Below are 21,948 nucleotides of genomic sequence, written 5' to 3' on the forward strand. Positions count from 1 at the left end.
GCCTGGGGGAATGGTGAGGAAGGAGGGAGTCCTTGGGGCAGCTGGGGGAGGGGAGGTATATTTATCTTGTAAGCTGGTGGCATTAAAAATAACCAGGGGCCCCAAGTAACCCAAGCTCCCAGCCTTCTCTGTTGGTGGAGCTTGATGAGGAATCAGAACCTGGAACCGAAGTTCTGCTCCCACCTCCCTCCCTCTGGGCAAGCAGGGACCCGGTGGGCAGGGGGGGGCGGGGGGCGTTGCCCAGGGCCTGCTGCCTCTGGATGGCAGGGAGGGAAGGAGGAGGGGAGTGGGAGCCGGGAGGGAACAATGCTGGCTCCCAGCCAAGAGCTTGAGTGGGGGGCTAAGGAGAGGGGAGGGCTGGGTGTTGGGTGGAGAACGAGGGAGGGAAGGGGAGGGAGGCAGCAGCAGCATCTCCACCCAGGTGTGCCTACCCACTCCGCAGCCTGGTTCCTGAGGCCCCCTGAGACCGGAGCCTGTCCCCTGGGTTCCATCCCCAGAGGAGCTGATGCTACACAGGAGGCACTTAGGTTAGCTTTAGGAGGGACTTCCCTGGAAGGCTGGGGACAAAGGGCAGGAGTGAGTCAGAGCAGGCTGGGGGAGGGCAAATCTCTTTCTGGCGAGTCTCTGGACTTAACTGGGCTGTGGCCCCATGGTCTCGCCCACAGACAGGGTCCTGGAAGGGCGACCTCACCTTTCTGCCTATGCCTTTCCACAGCCCCTTGGCTGGTTTCTGTGTCAAGAGCTGTGATGACAGAAGGACAATTACAGGAAAGCTTGTCTGCAAAGTTGAGCCTCTGCAGGGCCTAGAGGAGAGGTGGGAGCTGAGCCCCAGGCAGTCTGGGCAGGGTGGCAGGAGAGGACCCCATCCTGCACAGCGACCTCCCAGGGCCCACCTGACTCTGGAACTGCGGAGAGGGGAGTTGAAATGACACGCTTGGCACCTCTCAGGGGTCAGAGAATATTTGCTCCATGTCTGCACGGAGTCTGGGCTTTGAAAATGTTTGTCAGGGGGACACAAGCTGCTGCTGCTGCGAAAGGCCTGGCCTGGCTCCTCCCTTTGTAGGCTCCCCTGAAAACAGTGATACCACCTTTCCCTGTGTGTCACCCGGCTGGGGGATGACCTGGCACCCTGGCCTCTGGATGCTCCCACACATCCCTGGCTGGGCAGAGGTGGAAGGCGCTTGGGAGTCCTGCCCGCCCCTGCTGAGCCAGGGGAGCAGGGCTCTCCCACCCCCTGCAACTCTGGGCTGAGCCAGGGATACCCTTGCCTTCAGTCTCCTGCTGAAACCTTAGCTTCTAATCCCCCACCTGAGACTGAAGCCCCCCTCCCCCCCCTGCACCTGTTCCGGCCTCATAATCTGCGGCCCAGAAGAGGAGAGAGGCCCAGCGAGGGGCACCTGCTTGACTCGCTCCAGGGCTCCAGGGCAGGAGACTGGGAAGAGTCCTCTCCACACCAGTGAACCCACTCCCCTTGCTGGAGAGCAAGAGGTGTGAGGGGCCCAGCTGATAGGTGCTGGGACCACAAGGGTTTTACTGGGCCTAAGCCACAGCCTTTCAAGAGACCAGTGATTTCCCTGCTGCCTGAGTGACCCCCCAAGCAAGCCACACCTCTTTCTGATCCTCAGTTTCCTCTCAGACAAAGGAGAGGCATGATCCCTGAGGGCCCTTCCTTCTGGGACTCTATTCCTGGCTTCTAGAATTCCCAGCTTCTAAGATTCCATCTTGGGTGGCAGTGGAAGGGAGGGCTCATTGCTGAGGACAAGCACAGCTGTCGGTGGCTCAGTTGCGGGCTTGAGTCACCAGCTTGAATCCCAGCCTGGCTTGACACACCTGTTCACCTCCAGGGGTGGGGGTGGGAGCTGAGACCTGAGTCCCCTTGCCTCCAGACGCCCCCAGGTCTCCCTGAAGGCTGCCAGAGTTGCTCTTCTGGCAGTTGGGAGAGACTGGCCAAACTTGCGGAGGGCGGGGAGCGGGCGGGCAGCGGCGCTAGGAGTGGTCTGTGGTTTCTGGGGTGCTGGGCAGGGACAGAGGTTAGGCAGACATGTGATGAGAGGCAGAAGAATGGAGATGACCTTTGAAAGTCCCTTCCAGTTCGAGTAGGGGGATGAGAAAGGGACCAGAATGTCAGGGGAGTTGAGTGATGGTTCAGGAGAAGAGCATGGACTGGGGTTAAGTATGGTCAACCCTGTCTCCCCTGCCCCCCTCCATGCCAGTGGCTGGGTGGGGCTGACCCTAGTGTAGGGAGCCGGTGTTAGGACCCTGTGGGGAGCCTGGGGGGAGGGGGCAGAGGGGGCAGAAGGGGCAGGAGAGGGACCCAGCCTCTGGGACACCCAGGGGGGAAGGCAACAGAGGCCCCCTGCCCCCTACAAGGCTACTGGAGGAGATCTCTTCCTCGAGGGCGAGGGAGGGAGGGCGGCCCTGGCCCTGGCCCGTGACAGAGACGTGAAGCGGAGAGACCCCTGCGCCCTGGCTGGGGGCGGTGGTGCCAGTCAGCCTGCCAGGTTCCTGCCGCTGCCTGGGAAGCGCCCAGCCAGAGATCCTTATCCAGGACAGGCACAGAACTGGTTTCTCGACTGGCAGCGCCAAGGGGGACAGGGACAGGAAGAAACCGAGAGGTCAGGAGGGCAGCAGGCCTGTGGTAGTGGGGGGAGGGCCCGCCCAGACACCCCTGGTCCCCGCTGGATCCACAGTCTCCCCCAGCTCCTCCGGGGCCTCACTGGCTCGGGCACAGACCCTGCTTCTTACGCTCATTCGCCCATTCGAGCTCTGTATGGACCCAGCTCCCCCCCCACCCCATCCAGCGGCCTGCCCCCCATCTCTCAGGTATGTGGGCCCAGCCAGGGGAAATACCTGGTTGGACACAGCTCCTCCCGGCCCTGTTTCCGACTCCCCCCACCCCCTCTCCCCCACAATACTCGAGGCTCCTGAGGTGGGGGGGAGGGGCAGGGAGCCAACAGGCAGGAGTGGGGGGCAGCCGGGGTGGAGGGGGTGGGCTGGAGAATCTCCTCAAAGGCTGTTCCCTTTCATCTCCCCGCCACAAAGGGCCTGGCCGCCTCAGCCCCATCCATCTTGCTCCTGTGGCAGTCCTCAGGCGGCCCTTTGTCAGGACGGGGTCAGAGGGCCTGACCAGCACCCCCTCCCCCGACTCCCCCGGGCCCCCTCCACCACTGGCCCTCAGTCAGCTCCCCTCCCGCCGCTGGATTCCCCCTCCTCCCTGACCCCAATGTCTCCTCCAATGGGCTCCTCCCAGCCTCTCCCTCTCCTAGGCACCCTCTGGGGTTCAGGGTTCCGCGTCTGGCCCCACTCTGCCTAGCTCCCCTGTGGGTTCAGGAGGCTTGGCCCTTCTTGCCACACACAGCCATGGAGCTGCCATTGGGTTCTGGGGGCCTCTGTGGCACCCGGGCCTTGGGCTCCCTTCAGACTTTATCCTCATTGATCTGGCCATGCCCTGAATCTCTTGGTTTTGGCGTTGCTAGGCCTTCTCAGCCCCATGCTCCTGTCCCTTGCCAAGTGTGTGCACCTCAGTTTCCCTGAGATGTTGGTGCAGGCTCCGTGCCCTTGCTGTGGCATGGCAGCCACCCAACCCGGGGAGAGTCACACATGCCCCCTCCCTGGCCCCTGCCCTCCTTCCTTCTCTGGCTCTTCTGCCCTGGTCGCAGGAGCAAGGGAGGCTGGGTGGCCCAGGTCCCTCCACTGCCCCCTCCGTGGTTGAACTCTGAGAAGCCTGACTTGTAGAGAAGGTTCTGCCTACAGAATTTTGGGGATGCAAGTAGGGGGGCGTTGGGGGCCCCTGTGCACTTTCTCCTAAAAGCACTGCTGAGTAATGAATGCCCAGGTAACAGGTAACGGAAGAGGAGGAAGAGGGCCTTGGGGATGGGAGGGCAGGCTGGAGGGACTTTCTCACGGGTTGGGCCAGGCTGGATCAGATGGGTGAGGTGGCCCCTCCCTGATCCCATCTCCTGAGTCTGGGACTTAACTTCCCTGTCATCTCAGTCTGGAGGGCGGGGGAGCACAGGGGAAGCAGAGCCAGGGGAAGGGCCTCACCCTGGGGAGTCCCAAGCTCAGGGGAGACACACTGCCATTGCCTTCAAGGAGCCCCAGTCTGACTGGAGAGGCCCAGTCCCCACCCACTGGGAGCCTCCAGTCTGATGGGGGAGACCCAGTCCTTACCCTCCAGGAGCCCCCAGTCTGATGGGGAAAGCCCAGTCCCTGCCCTCCTGGACTTTCTTATATATTTTTTAAGATTTTATTTATTCATGAGAGACACACAGAGAGAGAGAGAGGCAGAGACACAGGCAGAGGGAGAAGCAGGCTCCATGCAGGGAGCCCGACGTGGGACTCGATCCTGGGACTCCAGGATCACGCCCTGGGCCAAAGGCAGGCGCCAAACCACTGAGCCACCCAGGGATCCCCCCTCCTGGACTTCTTGGGAGGGCTTCTCTTTCCTCAACAATTTGATTCCATAAACAAACTGGTCAGAAAAACAAGAGCAGATGCTCCAGTCACAAGGGCATGAGAAGTAGGCAGGAAGAGTTTGAGAAAAGGTCACTCCAGGGTGGGCATGGGAGTGAAGCTAAGGTGGGAAGGGTGGGCTGGGGAGTCCACAGCCTGGATGGGCATCCATGGGGGCTGAGGTCAAGGATGGGGTGGGAGGGGAGGAGGTGATGCAAAAAGAAGATGGAGCCAGGCCTCAGGCTGAGGAATTAGGGTGCTTCTGGATTAAAACAAATAAAACTGGCATCCATAAACCCCAGATTCATTTCTCCATTTCTGAAAACAGCCCTCCAGCCCCCCAGGACTGGAGCCAGAGGGCCACCCTGGACACCCCCCTTTCTCTCACCCCTCATTCCTGCCTTATGCATCACTGGGTCTCTGTGGTCCCTGACTTTCTTTCCACCCTCTGCTCCAGTCAGTCTCTCCCTGACTGCCACCTGGCCCTGCCTCCCCACCCCACCCCCCACTGCTTTCCTCTATCCATCTTCACCTGGCAGCCAGGGGGGACTCCTAAAGCACAGGTGGGATGCCGCCCCCTTTAAATCCTTCACTAGCTTGTCATTACTCTTGGAAGCAAATAAGGAATATTGACTGTGGCTCTCTGAAGGCCCCCACTGCCCTGCACTCCAGGCCCCAGACCCTGGGCAGCCCCAAACTGTTTTTGAGGAGGCCTAGACCCCATTGTTCTCTCTGTCTGGGGTACCTTCCCCTCTGATTCACCCCACTAAATCCCTCAGGCCCCCCTAAGTTCTTTGTTCTCCAAAACATCTGCTCTCCCAACACAGCCGCCCACCCCCAGTCTAAGCCAGGTCTCCTCTGGTGCTCCCCTCCCTCTGCCCCTTTTCCCCCAAGTGTCTGCATTTGTGGTTTCATTGTCCCTTCCCACTAAAGGTCTATGCCCTCCTGGAGGCCCCAATAAGGCAAGGATCTTGTCCACAGGATGCATTTCTGAGTTCCCAGCCTAAGGCAGGGCGTCAGGCTCCCAGGAGGCTCTCAGCAAATAGTGGTTGGCCACACATATGAAAGGGCCCCCAGCTCCCCCACCCCACGACTGGCCTCCCCAGGACTCTGGACACAGTCTCCCCACTCCTTGGCCCTACCCCACTGCCCTCTGGGGCAGTACGTGGCCTCTCCTGGGGCACCTTGGTCTTGCAGGGAGAAGAGGCTCACCTGCCACATACAGGCTGTGAAGCATAACCACTGGCTGTCAGCTCTGCTGGTGGGAGAGGCCTCTTGGGGCTAGGTGGGGAGCCAAGCTCTGGAGGAGAGCTGGGCACCCACGGGCAAGTGGGTGGCATGCCGAGCAGGGGAGGAGCACATGTAGGAAGGAGTAGGGGCCACGTCTTGAATGGCTGCTGATACCAGTCTGCACTGTATTCTGGGCAAAAAGAGGGGTCTGACCAAGGTGAGTTTGTTTTGTTTTATTGTTTCTTAAACAGAGCACTGACCTAATACAGTTTATCCTTTTTTGTGTTTTTTTGTTTTTAATATTTTATTTATTTATTCCTGAAAGAGAGAGAGAGAGGCAGAGACACAGGCAGAGGGAGAAGCAGGCTACATGCAGGGAGCCTGACGTGGGACTCCAGGATCAGGCCCTGGGCTGAAGGTGGCGCTAAACCGCTGAGCCACCCGGGCTGCCCCAGTTTGTGTTTTGAAGGACAATCTCAGTCCTCGCATTTTGGAGGGGTGGGTCAGAGAGGTGGGACCTTCACTTTGTGGGGGCTTACTATTGCTAAGTGCTATGTCCTTTTTTTTTTTAACTTTATTTATTTATTCATGAGAAAGAGAGAGGCAGGGACACAGGCAGAGGGAGAAGCAGGCTCCATGCAGGGACCTCCATGTGGGATTCAATCCCAGGACTCCAGGATCATGCCCTGAGCTGAAGGCAGACACCCAACCACTAAGCCACTCAGAGGTCCCAAGCTTGCAGCATCTGAAGTCAACTTTCCATGATGTAGGGAAACATTCTATTTGACAGAGTTGAATGAGCAGGATAGGGGCAGGAGAAGCACTTGGCGACTTTGCCTGGATTTGGCTGGCCCCCAACTGAAGCTTCCCAGCACAAGCCTTTAGGTTACAGAACGAAGGCTCGGAGATCATGGATGGAGCAAGTGGTAGAAGTAGGACAGAACCTCTCTTCTTTTTTTGTTTTTAAAAGATATTTATTTATTCATGAGAAACAGAGAGAGAGAGGCAGAGACATAGGCAGAGAGAGAAGGAGGCTCCATGCAGGGAGCCCTATGCAAGACTTGATCCTGGGACCCCAGGATCACACCCTGGGCCAAAGGCAGGTGCTCAACCGCTGAGCCACCCAGGCGTCCCAGAACCTCCCTTCTTCTAACACTTGTGCTCACTTCACCCCATGAAGCCATGATGATGGAAAAGCAGGCCAGGCAGGCCAGCTAGAAGGTACTGCTGCGTGAAACTAGGTGAGCCATGAGATGGTCCAGTCGAGGGCCTCGGCCTGCAGAAGGAGGGCAGGCACTTGATGGGGAGATGGTGATAGAACTTGGAAGGCATGGGCAGCCCCGGTGGCGCAGCGGTTTAGCGCCGCCTGCAGCCCAGGGCATGATCCTGGAAACCCTGGATCGAGTCTCAAGTCGGGCTCTCTGCGTGGAACCTGCTTCTCCCTCTGCCTGTGTCTCTGCCTCTCTCTCTCTGTCTCTATGAATAAATAAATAAAATCTTTAAAAAAAAAAAAAAAAGAACTTGGAAGGCACCGTGCAGTGGAGACTTGACCCAAATGAGGAGGCATGGGAAGGTGGGTGGGAGCCGGCAGGAGGGCTGTGTAGGTCTCAAGGCTGATAGCTCAGAACCAGAGGGCAGGGAGGACAATGGTCTCATCAGGAGACCTGGGTGGGAGCGAGGCCAGCCTGTGGGCGTTGGTGAGCTCATCTGGAACCGCGTGGGAGGCCAAGGCCAGACCTGGGGTCTTCCACAGATGGGAGGCGGAGGACTGAAGGAACAATCAGAGGAGAGTGTGGGAGAAGGTGGGAGTCGGCTCCTCAGTACCCAGTGTCCCTGCTGAGAGGTCCAGGGCAAGCCTGGAAGCCAGGGCGGTGCAGGAGGCTGCAGGAGGAGCCGAGGGATGAGGGAAGGCCCCCCTCATTGTGGCCCCACTCCCCCTGCTGCTGACACACTTGCTTCTCACACCGCACTTCAGAAGCAAAGTGGCACTCGTGACTTTATCTGTCCCCTTCCCAATGAACCAGAGACAGGTTGTATTTTTTTAAAACATTTTAATAAAATTAACCAATAAATATTCTACACTGTGTAGGCTACAGGGACAAGGGGTGGAAGCCAGAGGATCATCTTTCCCACTGGGGCCCTCAGGTCACTGTGCAGAAAGAGAGGCTGTGCTTTGGGCAGGTTCGGGAGTGCTGGCTAGGGAGGGGGAGTGATTCTGGAATGGGTGATGTGGGCTCTTGCCATCCATCCCTCTTTGGTGGGAGAGGGTGTGAGTAGGGGCCCTAAAAAGCAGAACCCTGCTAGAGGCATCCCAGCATCCCCAGAAGTGAGCAGGGGGAGGGGAGAGCTAGCCTAGGAGGAAAGGGGGAGGGGCAGCCGGGGGGGGGGGGGAGCAGTGAGGCAGGGCAAGTTGAGGGGGGCGGCTGGGGGGGCTGGGGGCCGGCTCTGGCAGCTCCTGGACCCACAGCCAGCTGCTCACTCTCGGACGTAGACCCTGGTGCACACGATATCATCAGCTGTCATGGTCTAGAGGGACAGAAGCCAGAAGTCATTGTAAACCTGGAAGGCCCATGCTCCTGTGGCTTGGGAGACCAAACCTACTTCTAGAATCAGGACCAACAGGTGGGAGCTGGTCCCCAGATGCCCTGGTGTCCTGGGAGGGAGAATGGCAATGGAGCCCCGAGGATTTGTGCTCCAGCCTCCTCCCCGAGCCGGGAGGGTCACCCAGGGAACTGCTGGGCCTCTTGGGGCACATGCTTTTTTCCACACAGAGGACCAAATCATAGTCACAGAGTAGCACCGTGAGGGACAGGGACAGTCCTGCTCCAGCAGCCCCCCAGCCCCCCAGGAGCTGGGGGGTGCCCAGTACAGCTGGTCTTGCACCTCCTATGCCCTAGAGTGTCTCAGAACCGCCCCCCACCGAGGCTAGTGCTGGGCTGGCGCTGGGCTGGCAGGAGGCAGGTCTTACCAGGACCAGCTCCCCGTCATTGGTCAGCTCCCTGGTCCAGGAGGTCTTGGGGCCGTCTCCCTTCAAAAGCCTCTGCTCGCAGACCATTTTGTTCTCGCTCTCCCACTTCACCAGGCTCTGCGAGAGAGAGGCCAAGTGAGTGGGGCTCGCAGCGAGGATGATGCAGCCAGAGGGACTTCATCCCCTGGGAGCGGAGACACGAATCCTGGAGAAGACTGGAAAATGGCCTTTGGGAGATTGGGAGGCTGGGTAATGGACACCACAATGCCCCAGCACTCACCTTACAGGGTCTGCCGTCCACAGTCTGCTCCTCAAACTCTTCCCCGACCTTGAAGTTGACCTCCGTGGTCCGCACCGTGGTGGAGGTCTTGATGTAGAATGTGTCTCCCTCTTGTTTGATCTCCACTGCTGGCTTGGAAGCCGCAGCCACAGCGATTTTCCTCAGCATCACATTCACCCCTGCGCAGAGAGGAGGGAGGCTGGCTTTCAGGGATGCCCCGGGCCCATGCCTCACTCGTCCCCACAGTTCAGTCCAGGGCAGGGCGGCAGCACCCTGCAGGCCTACCCCGCTGACCAGCAGCCCCGACCCCGAGGTCTAGCTCTTCACTCTCGAGGTCTAGCTCTTCACTCTCGGCATTCTCAGGGGCAGACTCTCCCTATTCCCCTCACCCAGCAGGCATCCTCACCTTAGCCCTGTTCACCTCCCTTGGGGCCCTCTGTCCACCTTGCTTGCGACCCTCCGTGATGATTCACCCCTGCCCAAGTACAGGCCAGACCCTCCCCAGCCAGGCGTTACCACTCCTGTCTTGGAAGTAGAGGCCACTTCCTCTCTGCCTTGGGCACCTCCCCTTCCTAGTCCTAGGCCGGTATTCCTTTGCCCAATCCCTGTCCCTCTCTGCAATGGGGAGCAGAGACCCTCAGCAGTGACGAGCTGGGGCAGCTCTCCCCCTTTATAGAGCAGCCTAGCCCAAGGAAGCCAGAGGCTCCACAGTAGATCCACTGGACCCCAATGTCCACCTGGCTGAGTCTCCCTTTTAGGCCAGGTGACCCTGGGCAAATGGGAGGCATGTATGGGACCCAGCACACACAGCGCTAGGCACACCTGTCCTTTTTTTTTTTTTTTTTGGCACACCTGTCCTTATTGCTGTCCTTATTTTTTACTGAGAAAAGGAAACCGAAGAAAAAGCCAGCGCTGAGGCTCAGACCAAGTTGCCTGCATCAGATCCTTGCTGGCCCGGCCTCCAGGTGGGATCCTGTGCCCATCTCCCCTCAAGGGACAGATGGGGACCCTGTCCTCCCCCCGCGCCTATATGTTCCTTACTCTAGGATCACCCTGACCTGGGGGCGGTCAGGCCTTCTCTGTGGATTCAGAGTCTCCCGAGCCTATCCACCGTGTCCTTCCCCAAACTGGACCCCTTCTCTTTGGCTCCCCTGTCATTAAGAAGGGTGGGGAAGCCAGGAGAGTGAGACAATAAGCCACCAGGTAGGCCTTGCTGGCCAGGGCCAGGTCTGAGCATCACCACCCCACTTCACCTGCCTGTGCCCTCACACTGAACCAGCAGAGAGCTTCAGAGAGGCAATGGGTGGGGACAAGAGGGCCAAGCAGGGGTAGATCAGGCAACCTGGGCTTCCTGGCCCTCCTCCAGACCTGGGTTCCTAGAGAAACAAATCCTCTTTTCCCTTAGCACTAAAGCAGACCCACTTTGTTCCAGAAAGAAGAGAGCGGGAGAGCAGAGGTCTCCCCCTGGAGCTCCGGGAGCCCCCTTCTTGGCTGTTGATCTCATGGGTCCAAGGAGAAGTGACCAGGATTCCCAGATCCAGTGGCCTTGGCAGGGGAGACACATCTCATCCCATCCTCACCTGGAAGTCACCTCACCATCTAACATTCACCCTTCCTGCTACAGGAGCAGAACCTGCTCACACACTCTGCCTAGCACAGTGAGTGAGACATTTATCACCCAACACCTGAGCATTCCTCTCCAGAAAAGGGATACTTGACCAAGGGCAGAGGGGGCAAGGAGGGGCCAAGCTTCCTGCAGGGGCCAGCCTGGGCTGGAGGGGCTTGGGCTCAGCGGAGAGGCCACTCCAGCCAGGGCTGTTTGTCTAATGGATCTGTTTTCAATCTGCCCCAGCAGGGCCTGAGGAGGGCACGTGGCTCTGAGAGACCCCGCAGGGAGGACAAACAGGCCAAAGACAGACAGACAACAGGGCCAGGCTTTGGCTCCTATTCTGCAGCTGGGCCTTCGGGTGTGCCCAGCCACCTCCTGCTTCATCCACTGGAGAGGGGCCAGAATCCAGGGATGGGGAAAGGAACACGTTTGGTTTTTTGGGTTTTTTGTTTTGTTTTGTTTTGTTTTTGTTTTTTAATTGCAGCAAAGGCAGAGCGGGAAAGACAGACAGGGTTTGAAGACGTATGGTGGTTTAGACGCAAGAACTAATGGCAAGGAATGATGGAAACACAGCATTCCAGACCCTTCCCAGGTCTGGACTCACTCCTACACCCTGCCCTGCATGGACTGTGACCTCCACCTCCCCCTACCTAAGGAGGGGGTCACCGTGTTCAGCCCAGAGATCCAGGGCATGCTTACCCTCTGGCTGCTCAGCTCCTGGGGGGCTTCCCAATTGCTGAGGTCCTTAAGCAACCTCCCTCTCTTCCCAGAGCCTCTCCCACACACCAGTGGGCACACAGGAGTTGGGAAAGGCAGAGTAGACTTAGCTTCCCCCACTTTTAACCAATACACCCAGCAGGGCTGCAGCTTCAGGGAGGGAGGGAGAAGAGAACTGGCATTTTCAGAAATGGGGGGTTGGGGTTTCACACGAAGCCATTTGTTGAAATCTAAGAAAGTGATAATTATCCAGAGTGATTTAGGACGCTGGAACTGCCCGCTGTAGGAAAATATTTGTGTCACAAATGGAGGGTGGGGGCACAGAGTGGAAAGTGCTGAAGGGGGAGGGAAGGGGCAACCATGGGAGCTGGGGTGGCCAGTCACCTGGCAGGTGGAGCCCGGCACAGAGGGAGAAGGAACCTGCCCCAGGGACTGGGCTACTGGCAGCAGAGTGGGGGCAGAGGGGCTGGACCAGGTCCGAGGGGCTCGGCTGAGTAGGGACCCAAGCTCCCAGCCTGGGTGCAGAGTTTGCAGCCTCTGACCTGTGGAGAGCTCCCTGGCCCCACCCCCGAGGAATACTGACCTCCTGTTCTGGTTTCCATTTGATTCACAAGCTGGTCACTACAGCAGCTGGCCTCTGGGGCGCCCCGCCAGAGAAAGGATCTAAACCTCCTGGCCCTAAGGCCCCCCTGACCCAGGAGAATGGCCCCTTTTTTGGGGATGCAGATACCCAACCTCCGTGCCTTGACCCCCACTGTCCTTTCTTTCTCACACCCACCTCCGCTCCTGCAAGCTCCACCATCTCCTTACCCAGCACTTTGAGCAAATCCTCGAAGTTTTCTGATCGGATAATCTTCCAATTGCCAGAGAAGTTGGGCATGGTAGAGGTGCGGGTGGCGGTCCCCTTAGATGCTTTGGTTGGATCACCGGAGGCTGAGTCTTCTAGTCAAAAGGGCTGTCGCGGTGGCCTTTGCTTGGTGGTGAGACTCAGGACAGGACACGTCCCACCCAGGGCAACCCCAGAGCTGGCTTGGGCTCCGCGCCGGCCGCTTTTATACCCTGTACGGCCCGCCCCTGCCGGAGAGAGGGAGAGAGGGAGGGAAAGAGGGAGAGAGGGAGAGAGAGAGGTGGCCCCGCCTCCCGCCCCGCCCCCCACCCCACCTGGGGGGCCCTGAGCCCGGGCTCCGGATCTGGTCGCCTTCGGCTGGTCCCGGGGCTGGCCAGGGGCCAAGGCAGCTGGCTCGGGGCGAGCGCTCGGATTGGGCTCTCCAGCAAGAGGAATGGGCGCCGGGTCGGGGTGCAGATCCACGGGTCTCTCGTCGCCAGGGTCACGGCTCACCAGGTCCCCGGGCCTCCCGGACCTGACTCCTGACTCGGGGCAATCGACTCCTTGGCGCCAGACACCTAGTGACACCACGGGCGGGCGATCCCCACTCCGAGCCGAGCGGCGCTGGGCTCCACCGAGGCCTGACCTGGGTCTAGGGTGACCGCAGGGAGCTGAGAGAGCCGCGGGCGAGGCCAGGGGCGGTCGCGCCAGACACTCGAATAGGCTAATGGCGCCCCCTGCTGGAACGGCCTGGGGGTGGGAGGGGGTGCCGCACCAGCTCCCGCGGGCCTCCAAGGGGCTCAGGGCTGCGGCAGGGTCGGGGACTCTGGAGACTGGCTCAGGAGACTCCTTCCTCTTATTGAGTTGGACGGGCATCGAAGGGTTAAGCAGGAGCCCCGGGCTCGAGGCTGGGGAGGGCAGAGGTCACAGCCAATCACTTGACACGAGCTCTTAATTAAGGCTCTTTCTCTGTCTCCGGGCTCCCCAACCCCCAGGGGATCGCAGCAGGCGGCGGGGGTGGGGATGGAGGCTTGGAGCCCCCGCGCGCCGCGTGGCCACCCCAGTTGGAGGGAGACCGGGTGCTCCGGGGAGGGGTGGAGCGGGGTCTCAGGTGTCACCTCCCACCTGCGGCTGCTCAGGAGCTCAAAGGAGGGGGCAGGGCCCAGCTCCCCACCCCGAGCCCCGTTTTGGGAGGGCTGGTTGCCAGAAACTGACGGAAGCGAGCGGGGAGCCCCAGAGAGCGGCCGGGAGGTCCGAAGCCGCAGAGCGCGGATGGGTGGAGGCGGACGGGCCAGCGGCGCTCTCGGGAGGCTGCTGGGGATGCTGTGGCCCAGCTGCCCTCGGCGAAGGCATGCACGTGGCCCCGCTGCCGGCGCTGCACCCCCCGCCGCCACCCTCCCGGGACTGTGCTCCCAGCTCCTTGCGAGGGGAGGCAAGCAGGAAACACCCCACATCTGGTCCCTGCGCCGGCCCCTCCCTGCCAGCGTGGCCGTGGGTGGAGCAGAGGACAGGCTTGCTGAGATCCTGAACCCTTTCCGTTAGAGCCCTGGACCGGTCTGAGAGTTGGGGGCCTTGGCTGGGGAGGAGTCGAGGAAACAGAGCCAAAGCTGAGGGGCTGGAGGCTTCTCCAAAGACCGGAGAGGGCTGGAGCCACTGTGCTGCAAGGAGGGAAATCTCTGAATAATGGATGTGTAGAACACTAAAGCAGCGAGGGTGCCTTGGAGCAGGAGGTGTGGGGGTTCTATGATAGAAGGGACTTCATGGGCCCCGCAGGGGGAGCGATCAAGGGTCAGGTTTGAAGAAGAGACCCTTCAGCCTGGCTTTAGGGTCCAGGGTTTGTGTGGGAGGGCTTAGCCGGTGGGGGAGGCCTGGGCTTCTGGAAGCAAGGGGTGGGGGAGCTCTTTGAGGAAGGATAGACAGAAGCAGAGGTGGTGGAGGGAAGGGGCAGCCCCTGGGGGGCAGTGCTTCAGACCCAGCCTTTCAGCCAGCCGCCTGTCATCCTCCCCCCACCAGCTGGCTCTTGCTGCTGTAGGTAAAGAGAGGGGAATTAGGTTCTGACTGTGAATCAGGCTCCCAGCCAAAGGGATGAGGAGAGGCTTGGGGGAGGAGGGAAGCTGGCAGGAACCGGACACCTGACACCCCTCCTGCCCCCCTTTCCATTCTAGTCACTCTCTCGACCTCCTCTCTACTCCAGCCCTCTTGAGCCCCTAGCTGGAAGAGTCCAGTACCAGGCTCAGGAGGCATCTTTCCTGCTGCAGAAGAGAAGGCCAGTGCATGCCCTGTCCCCCATAAGCCTGGCAACTCAGGATGTCAGAACCTCACCAAGAGAACTCATCAGGAGGCCAGCCCTATGGGGAGCAGGGGGGGCGGGGGGGGGGGGGGGGATGTGGTCTGGCTCAGGATCCTGGGGCGGCTGGAAGGGGGGCTCCCTGGGGTGGGGGCAGGGAGGCCTGCGCCCACTCCCCCCCCTCACTTCCTCACTCCCCCCCACTGGCCTGGCAGCCAAAAGTTCCAGAGAGACACAAGTAAGACAAAGGGAAGTCAGACTAGGAGGGGAATTTTTTCCAGATGTGAGTGTTTGTGGTTTGGCAGCTCTGGGCCTGAGCTCCAGCCTCTGCACCCCAACCCTGGCTGGGGGAGGTGGGGAAAGGGTCTGGAGCAGGGTGCCAGGAAGCTGGGCTGGGGTCTCAGCCCACAGGAGCATCTGGTCGGCAAGTGGGGGCGGCTTAGGGAACATGCAGAGGGCTGGGGGATACTATGGGTGGAACAGAGGGTTGGGGGATGGGACAGGGGGCTAACCGAGGAGGTGGGGGAGCCCAGGGGCAGGGACCAGGCCCAGAGCCAGGCCGCAGGGAGGGGCTTAGCCCCTGTCTGTCACTCAGTCACAAACAACTGGCTTTAATTTCCTGAGTGTCGCTGGCCTTTTCATTAGGACCAAACCTGTTGCAGATCCGCTGGGTGGGGGGTGGAGGGGCGGCGGAGAGCACCCATTCTTCCTTTCTAGGAATGTTGGTCAGACCCCTACTGGGGGCTCCCCCAGGAATTTGGATACTGGGGAGCGGTGTAAAGTTGGTAAGAAAAGCTGGGGGAGTATCAGCAGAATGGGGGTGGAGTGGGGTGGGGAGGAAACAGGCCTGAGAGCTCAGCAAGGAACATTCTGGGGCTTTGTTCCCATGGCCTTGTGGCTAAGAGGAAGGTGGCTGGTTTTGCCGTGGAAGGAATGGGGGTGGGCACACTTCTGGCTGGGTGGAGAAGCCTGAGCATGAGTGGGTATAGATGTGTGCGTGATGGAGGAGTCAGGGGCTTGGGAGGAGAAGCTGTCTCTAGCCCTCTCCACTCTCTCTTGAGGATGGGGCAGGAGGGACCACCAGCTCAGCTGGGGATGGAAAGGGTGGGAGACAGGCAGTCCCAGTAGCTCAGTGGTTTAGTGCACCTTCAGCCCAGGGTATGATCCTGGAGACCCAGGATCGAGTCCCATGTCAGGCTTCCTGCATGGAGCCTGCTTCTCCCTCTGCCTGTGTCTGTCTGTCTGTCTGTCTCTCTCTCTCTCTCTCTCCGTGTCTCATGAATAAATAAATAAAATCTTAAAAAAAAAAAAAAAAGGAAAGGGTGGGAGAATCGTGAACCCCTCCCCGCTCCCCAACCTGGGACCAAGAAGATTCTCTGGTCAAGGTCAGCACTTGGAGAAGAGCCTCACCCCAAGCAGTGTTATTGTATCCGCTGCGTCACAGAGTGTGTTGGCTGGGAGTCTTGTAGAAATTAAACCCAGGCGAGGCTGGACACGGGGTCTCTGCCACTCAGCAGAGGGGCAGCAGCGTGGGCAGAACTTTTGGGGTGGGGGGGGCGAGTGTAGAATAAAGGAGCTAGGAGTAGCTGGGCCCAGACAGTGGTGTCCCCTGGCCCCAAGCCCTCAGCATTCAGTGTGGTGCAGCGTGAACTCAAGCATCCTGCCTCCTGGTCTGACCCTCAGTACAGAGGTGAATGTTCCGGTTTTGTCTGTTTGCCTGGGTTCAGGGATCTAGCCCCTTTCAGATCTGGTAAGGCCTGGCTCGGATTCTCCCCACAGATTGCTGTTACAGCAGGGAACAGGGCTTCCAGCCAGCTGGTAGACCGGGTCAGACATCTGGAAAGCAGGCAACTCCTGTCCGTTCAAGCCAGGGAAGGTGCGAGCAGAGAAGCCCTAGTGATGTAAAGAAAGGGCTGGGGGCTGGCCTGGAAAGGAGGGCCTGGAGGTGACCTCCAGGGCCAGCCCCCAGCCCTGCTGAACTGAGCAGGGTCAGAGCCTCAGGTGGGAGGAGGGCTGCCCTCTCCAGGGGAAATCACAGAGCAGGCGAGGGTCTGAGCGGCACCCAGGCGGCCAAGCAGCTCCTCTGTTGTTTTTGGCTCTGCTACCTGGTTCCCAGCTGCCAACGCTGTTCTCAGGGCTGGGCTGGGCGCGCTGAGCCGGGCAGGCGAGCAGGAGGAGGTGAGGATGCACTGGCTGAGGACATGTCCAGACCAAGTCCTGTCCCCTGAGAGAGGCCCCTGGCTCTGCTGGCCTCTTCAGGGGGCAGCGCGGAGGTGAGAGCAGCCGTCACACTCTTCTTGCTCTCTGACCCTGGGGTGCTTGCTTCTTGGTCACTGTGCTTTTGTGGCAGCACCCAGACTAGTGCTTCCTGCTGGTCTGGCAGAGGGCATCACCTCTTTCCCCATCCAGGCCACTGCCCATGTTTCTAGCCCGCTGCACTGACAGGCACCAACGTCCCACTCCCCTTACTCTGGAGTCTTCCTGCTTTTGAGGGAACCTCCAAGGGTGAGGTGGGGAACCAATATCGCCAGCACTGTTGATGGTAGCTGCCAGCATCTGAAGCTGGATGGGCCTGGGCCTGAGCCTGGCCAGCTATGGCCCCCACTTCCCCTCCTGAACGATCACCCCCCCTCCTGGCTGCACTGCTGGATGGAGAAGTCAGGCAGCCCTGTGACCTGCAGTTAAACTCCTCTTGGCTTTTATGAGTCAGAGACTAGGGCCAGACCCCTCTGCCACTCCCCCCCCCCCCCTTGCCCTGTACCAGTCCCTTAACCCCTGGCAGCCCAGGGCAGGGCAGGGAAGGCCTGGGCCATGACAAGTTTGGTGGGCTGAACACCTGGGTTTGCCAGGTACCTGGGGACAGTGGCCTGGCCTGGAAAAGATGAGCAGCTTGCAGCCTGGCCCCAGACTTGTTCTGGGGAGCTCAGGCCATCTCCCAGATGCCTCCTCTCCTGCTCTCTGAGGGTGGAAAATTGAAGGAGCTCTGGGGTTCCAGGGAATCCCTCTCCCCATTGAGATGACCTGGACTTTCTGGCAGAAGAAAGAAATCAGCAGGGCTGCAGACTGGCTGGGGGATACGCTCCTTCTCTGACCTGAACTGCAGAGAGTGGCCCTGGGCCAGAGAAGCCAACTCTAGGATTGAAGAAGGAGTGAGAGGGAGGGAGCCAGGCAAGGTCCCAGAGACAAGACAGAGCGGGTGTGTGTGTGCGGTACTGGATAGGGCTCAAAAGAGAGCAGTGGACTCACTGTCCCCGGGAGCAGGGGCAGGATGACAGGCTGATGGCTTGGCCTCAGGGAGGAGGTCAGTCAGCTTGAGGAGGACTCCCCTCCTAGGCTCCTCGATGCTCCCAGTGCATCACACTTCCAGACCAGAGTACCCAGCCATGTGCCACCCCCTGCCTGGCTCCAGAGCCCCCAACCCCAAGGCGCTTCTTGCTGCAGACTCAGGCCAAGCAAGCCAGCCTTTCTTAGGGCCAGCAGGCCAGACTCCCTGGAGACAGAAGCAGAGGTGCAGGGGCAAAGTGAGGGAGGGCCCCAGCAACCAGATGCCGGGCCCCCGCCCCCAACTCCCATCCTGAGAGGGCAGGGAATGAAGAGGGGGTGCAAGAGTTCAGAGTCTGGCCCCTTAGCAGGCTAGGGCCTTGTCCTCCCAATGACCCCCCTCCATCCCTGCCCCTCCTTGTAGCCGGCTGGAGAGATGGGCGGTGGGGGAGGCCCCAGACGGACCTAGCCCTAATGGCTTTCCCTGGGCAGCACGAACAAAATGGGAAAAAGATGTGTGAGGTGGGAAGCTCTGATTTCCTTTCTCCTGCAGGCGGTAGCTCTGGAAAATGTTAGCTGTCAAAGAAAGAGAGACTCAACAGTCTCCGGCCTCCCTCTGCCCACTACCCCGGGTCCCACGAGGGCCCCCCAGCCTGCCAGGATTACAGAGGGCACTGGGCTACTGCCAGTGAGTTTCCATCAGGCTGCCTTGACAAAACCCCACCTCCCTTGCCTGTGTCTCCTCCACCGACCCTGGGAAGACATCCAAGGGGGAGTTTGGCACTTGGGATCCGCAGGGACACGTCCCTGGGAGATCAAAGGAGCCAGCCTGTGTCTCCTGGATTTTGTAGTCTCTCGCCTCCTAAACCCCAGAGCTCTGGGGTGGTCAGCCTCAGGATTTCAGGTATCCAAATGATCTGGACTTTTGCTGGGCCTGTCTTCCCTCTGAGCTTGCAGCAACTGGCCCAGAGAGGGAGTCAGCCTGGGTCCAGGACACTCGCAGGCCTTTCTCTGCTGCTTTTGAGTATTGTGGCCTCTGTGAACCAAATCCCCTCTTTTGAGCTCTGAGTTTGCCCAGGGAACTGGTGCCAAAGCTGGGAGGAGGTGCTCCTTGCCTTGGTGGGAGGGTGTGCATGGAGTGGGTCTTAGCCTGGGAGGAGGCCGCCAGAACACTCAGCCCTTTCTCCAAAGGCTCCTCCTGCAGCTCCACCCGCTCGCCCTCCAGGAAAGTTTCCCAGATCTACTCACTCTCCTGGCCCAGCCCAGAGCCCCAGCCCCAGCCTGAGCAAGCTGCCAGGCTGGATTATCTGCCTCTGCTCCCTCTCTGGGTCCCAGGGCAGGGGCAGTCCCCCTTCTTCCTGTGGTTATGGTTGGATCCCTCTCATGGAATCTTTCCAAAGAAGCGACCAAACAGGATTCCACAGGGTAGAAGGGAATGATGAGACTGACCCTTCCTTTGGGGAAGCTGCCTCTGGGCCCCCGGGGCTGCCCATATTTTTAAAGATTTTATTTATTTATTCATGAGAGACACAGAGAGAAAGAGGCAGAGACACAGGCAGAGGGAGAAGCAGGCTCCATGCAGGGATCCTGACATGGGACTCGATTCTGGGTCTCCAGGATCACGCCCTGGGCTGAAGGCGGTGCTAAACCACTGAGCCACTTGGACGGACCTGGTTCTTTTTTTTTTTTTTTAAGATTACTTATTTATTTGAAGGAGGGTGAAAGTCCTTGATCCCAGGACTCTGAGATCATGACCTGAGCTGAAGGCAAATGCCCAACCGACTGAGCCACCCAGGCACCCCAGTACTTCTGTTCTTGATTTAATCGTCTATTTACTGTCCTTGATAGGCTCATAAAAGAGGCGCTCTAACAAAAATCAAGTCTGCAAACAAGGGCAGCCCTGCCCCAGCTGGGAGAGGCCAGGACTCTTCATGCTTCTCAGTAGCACTCAGCCTCCTCCTCAGAAAGGCCATGTGTTCATTGCTGCGCCTGCCCAGGGCACTGCAGATCTGGCCCAGGCTCCCCCTTCCAGGTCTCCAAGGTCAGGCTGGCCACTGGGAGGAGGGTCTCTGACCCTCACTCAACAGCTCAGCCTCTCAAGGCTGCAAGTCCAAGGACTCCAGCACACCTCATCCTCCCAACCGTGGAAGCTCTCCCCTTCTAGATTTGCGCTGCCAGGTGAAAAAGACCCGACAGCCAGCTTGCAGCACCTCCGCAAACTCAGGTCCGATCTCACTCAGGACCCCTGGCGTACTCCATCAGCTCATTCTCCCTTCTCCCGTGGCTGCTCCTAACTTCTGTCCCCCTGACTTCTGGCTCCTACTCTGCTCAGATTTTTTTTTTTTTTTTAAGATTCTATTTAGGGCAGTCCCGGTGGCGCAGCAGTTTAGCGCCGCCTGCAGCCTAGGGCGTGATCCTGGAGACCCTGGATCAAGTCCCAAGTCAGGCTCTCTGCATGGAGCCTGCTTCTCCCTCTGCCTGGGTCTCTGCCTCTCTCTGTCTCTATGAATAAATAAGTAAATAATCTTAAAAAAAATAAAGATTCTATTTATTTATTCATGAGAGACAGGGAGAGGCAGAGACCCAGGCAGAGGGAGAAGCAGGCTCCATGCAAGGACCCAGGACCTGGGATCAAGACCTGAGCCAAAGGCAGACGCTCAACCACTGAGCCACCCAGGCGTCCCTCTACTCAGATTTAATGAACAATCCGGGTGCTGCCCAGAAACATACCCGTCTGCCCCATCCCTTCCTCCTTCCCTTTGGACCTAGAAGACAAGGGTCCCCACTGCTGGCCAAGGTCAAGCTCATCCCCCAATCTCTTGGGACCCACTATAGCGGCCACCTCCTCTGCCACGTGGTTGACGGCTTTGCCAGCAGCCTCCTCAGACCCCTCATTCCCATGTGGTCCTCATGGGCCCCTCTTCGGAGCCCCTGGAGAGCGGTGCACACCACCTCTCTCCCTCCTCACCTCCAATATATTCTGCAACCCACCTCGGGTGAGCTTCTGCTGCCCTCTGCCCCCACCGCAGACACTGCTCAGATGAAAGGCACCAAATTCATACAAAAACAGAGCCTTTCCTTGGCTCTCATGCTGCTGGCCCTCTCCGTGGTGTCTGATACTGTCCCTCCCCCCTGGAGAGCCTCTCCGGTTGCCCTCTGGCCCACCTGGTAGCCTCCCTCAGGCTGCCCTCCAGGGTGGATCCCAAGCCTCTCATCTTGGCCTTGCGCTCTCCTGCATGCACCTTCATATGGAAAGGCCTCCTCCCCGTCCAAGGTTCCCCTGCAGCTGCCTGGCGGTCTCTGAGCCGTCAGTCCCAGGTCTCTCACTCAGTATCTTCAGGCAGCTCCAAGGCACCCCAGAGTCAGCTTCCTGGGAAACCACTCTTCTGCCCATCGCTCTCTGTCCTGGTGAACGACATTGCTGCTGCTTATCCTCCGGAGGTCAGAAGTATCAAGACTGTCTTTAATCGTCCTGCTCTGACCTCTAGGTCTTCAGTAGCTCCTACCTCCCCGGGGTGTTCATGTGCATCCTCTCACCTCCGTGATCCAGGCCTCCCTCCATCATTGCTTACCCGGGTTACTCAGACAGAACTCGTCTCCTGGCTCTTCTCCAATCCGGCTTCCATCTGGCTGCCAATATTATGGTCCTGAAACACAAAGGTGATCATGTCACTCCCCTGCTTGAAATTGCACAGTGGTCCTAGCCGGCCCTTGCCACAGCAAACTGAAATTAGTGAGCTGGCTTCCCTTTTCCAGACTATAACAACTAGTGGACGAAGGGCAAGCCACCTCCAGCATCGAACAGTGCCAGGCACACAGCAGGTGCTTAATCAGTGTCTGATGATTCCAAGGGTCACCAGACACGGCGCGGCTCTGTCAGCAGCAGAGTACAGCAGCAGTACAGAGTGGAGGCTGCAGCCCGGCAGATTGCCAGGTCCGCGTGGCCCACTGGCAGCTGTTGGGCCCAGGTGAGAGTTCTTGTCAACCTCGCCTGTTCCAACTGTTATGTGAGACCACCACCACCTACCTCAGTGAGAATGACACCACAGGCACCAGGGGACCCTGCACAGTGCCTGACACAGAAGCAATCAGTAAATGTTTGTGATGGTCATTATTGACAGCGACCATTAACATCAAGAGCGGAAAGAAATCCCAATGTTTTTTTGTTTTTGTTTTTGTTTTTAAGATTTATTTATCCATGAGAGACAAAGAGGCAGAGACACAGGCAGAGTGAGGAGAAGCAGGCTCCATGCAAGAAGCCCAATGCAGGACTCAATCCCGGGAATCTGGGATCAGGCCCTGAGCCACCCAGGCGTCC

General features: G+C 59.1%; 1 protein-coding gene across 1 annotated transcript; it reads right to left on the reverse strand.

Annotated features, from left to right (window-relative positions):
• Positions 1–7,713: 7,713 nt before the first annotated feature.
• Positions 7,714–12,770, reverse strand: CRABP2 (cellular retinoic acid binding protein 2). The gene is made up of 5 exons (XM_072732542.1): positions 12,596–12,770; positions 12,067–12,330; positions 8,931–9,109; positions 8,651–8,767; positions 7,714–8,208 (listed from the first exon to the last, which is right to left on the reverse strand). The coding sequence occupies exons 2-5, from the start codon at positions 12,134–12,136 to the stop codon at positions 8,158–8,160; spliced, it is 417 nt and encodes a 138-aa protein (XP_072588643.1). The 5' UTR covers positions 12,137–12,330; positions 12,596–12,770; the 3' UTR covers positions 7,714–8,157.
• Positions 12,771–21,948: the final 9,178 nt, after the last annotated feature.

Source organism: Vulpes vulpes, chromosome 13, assembly GCF_048418805.1.
Source record: "Vulpes vulpes isolate BD-2025 chromosome 13, VulVul3, whole genome shotgun sequence".
In the NCBI taxonomy this organism is placed as follows: domain Eukaryota; kingdom Metazoa; phylum Chordata; class Mammalia; order Carnivora; family Canidae; genus Vulpes; species Vulpes vulpes.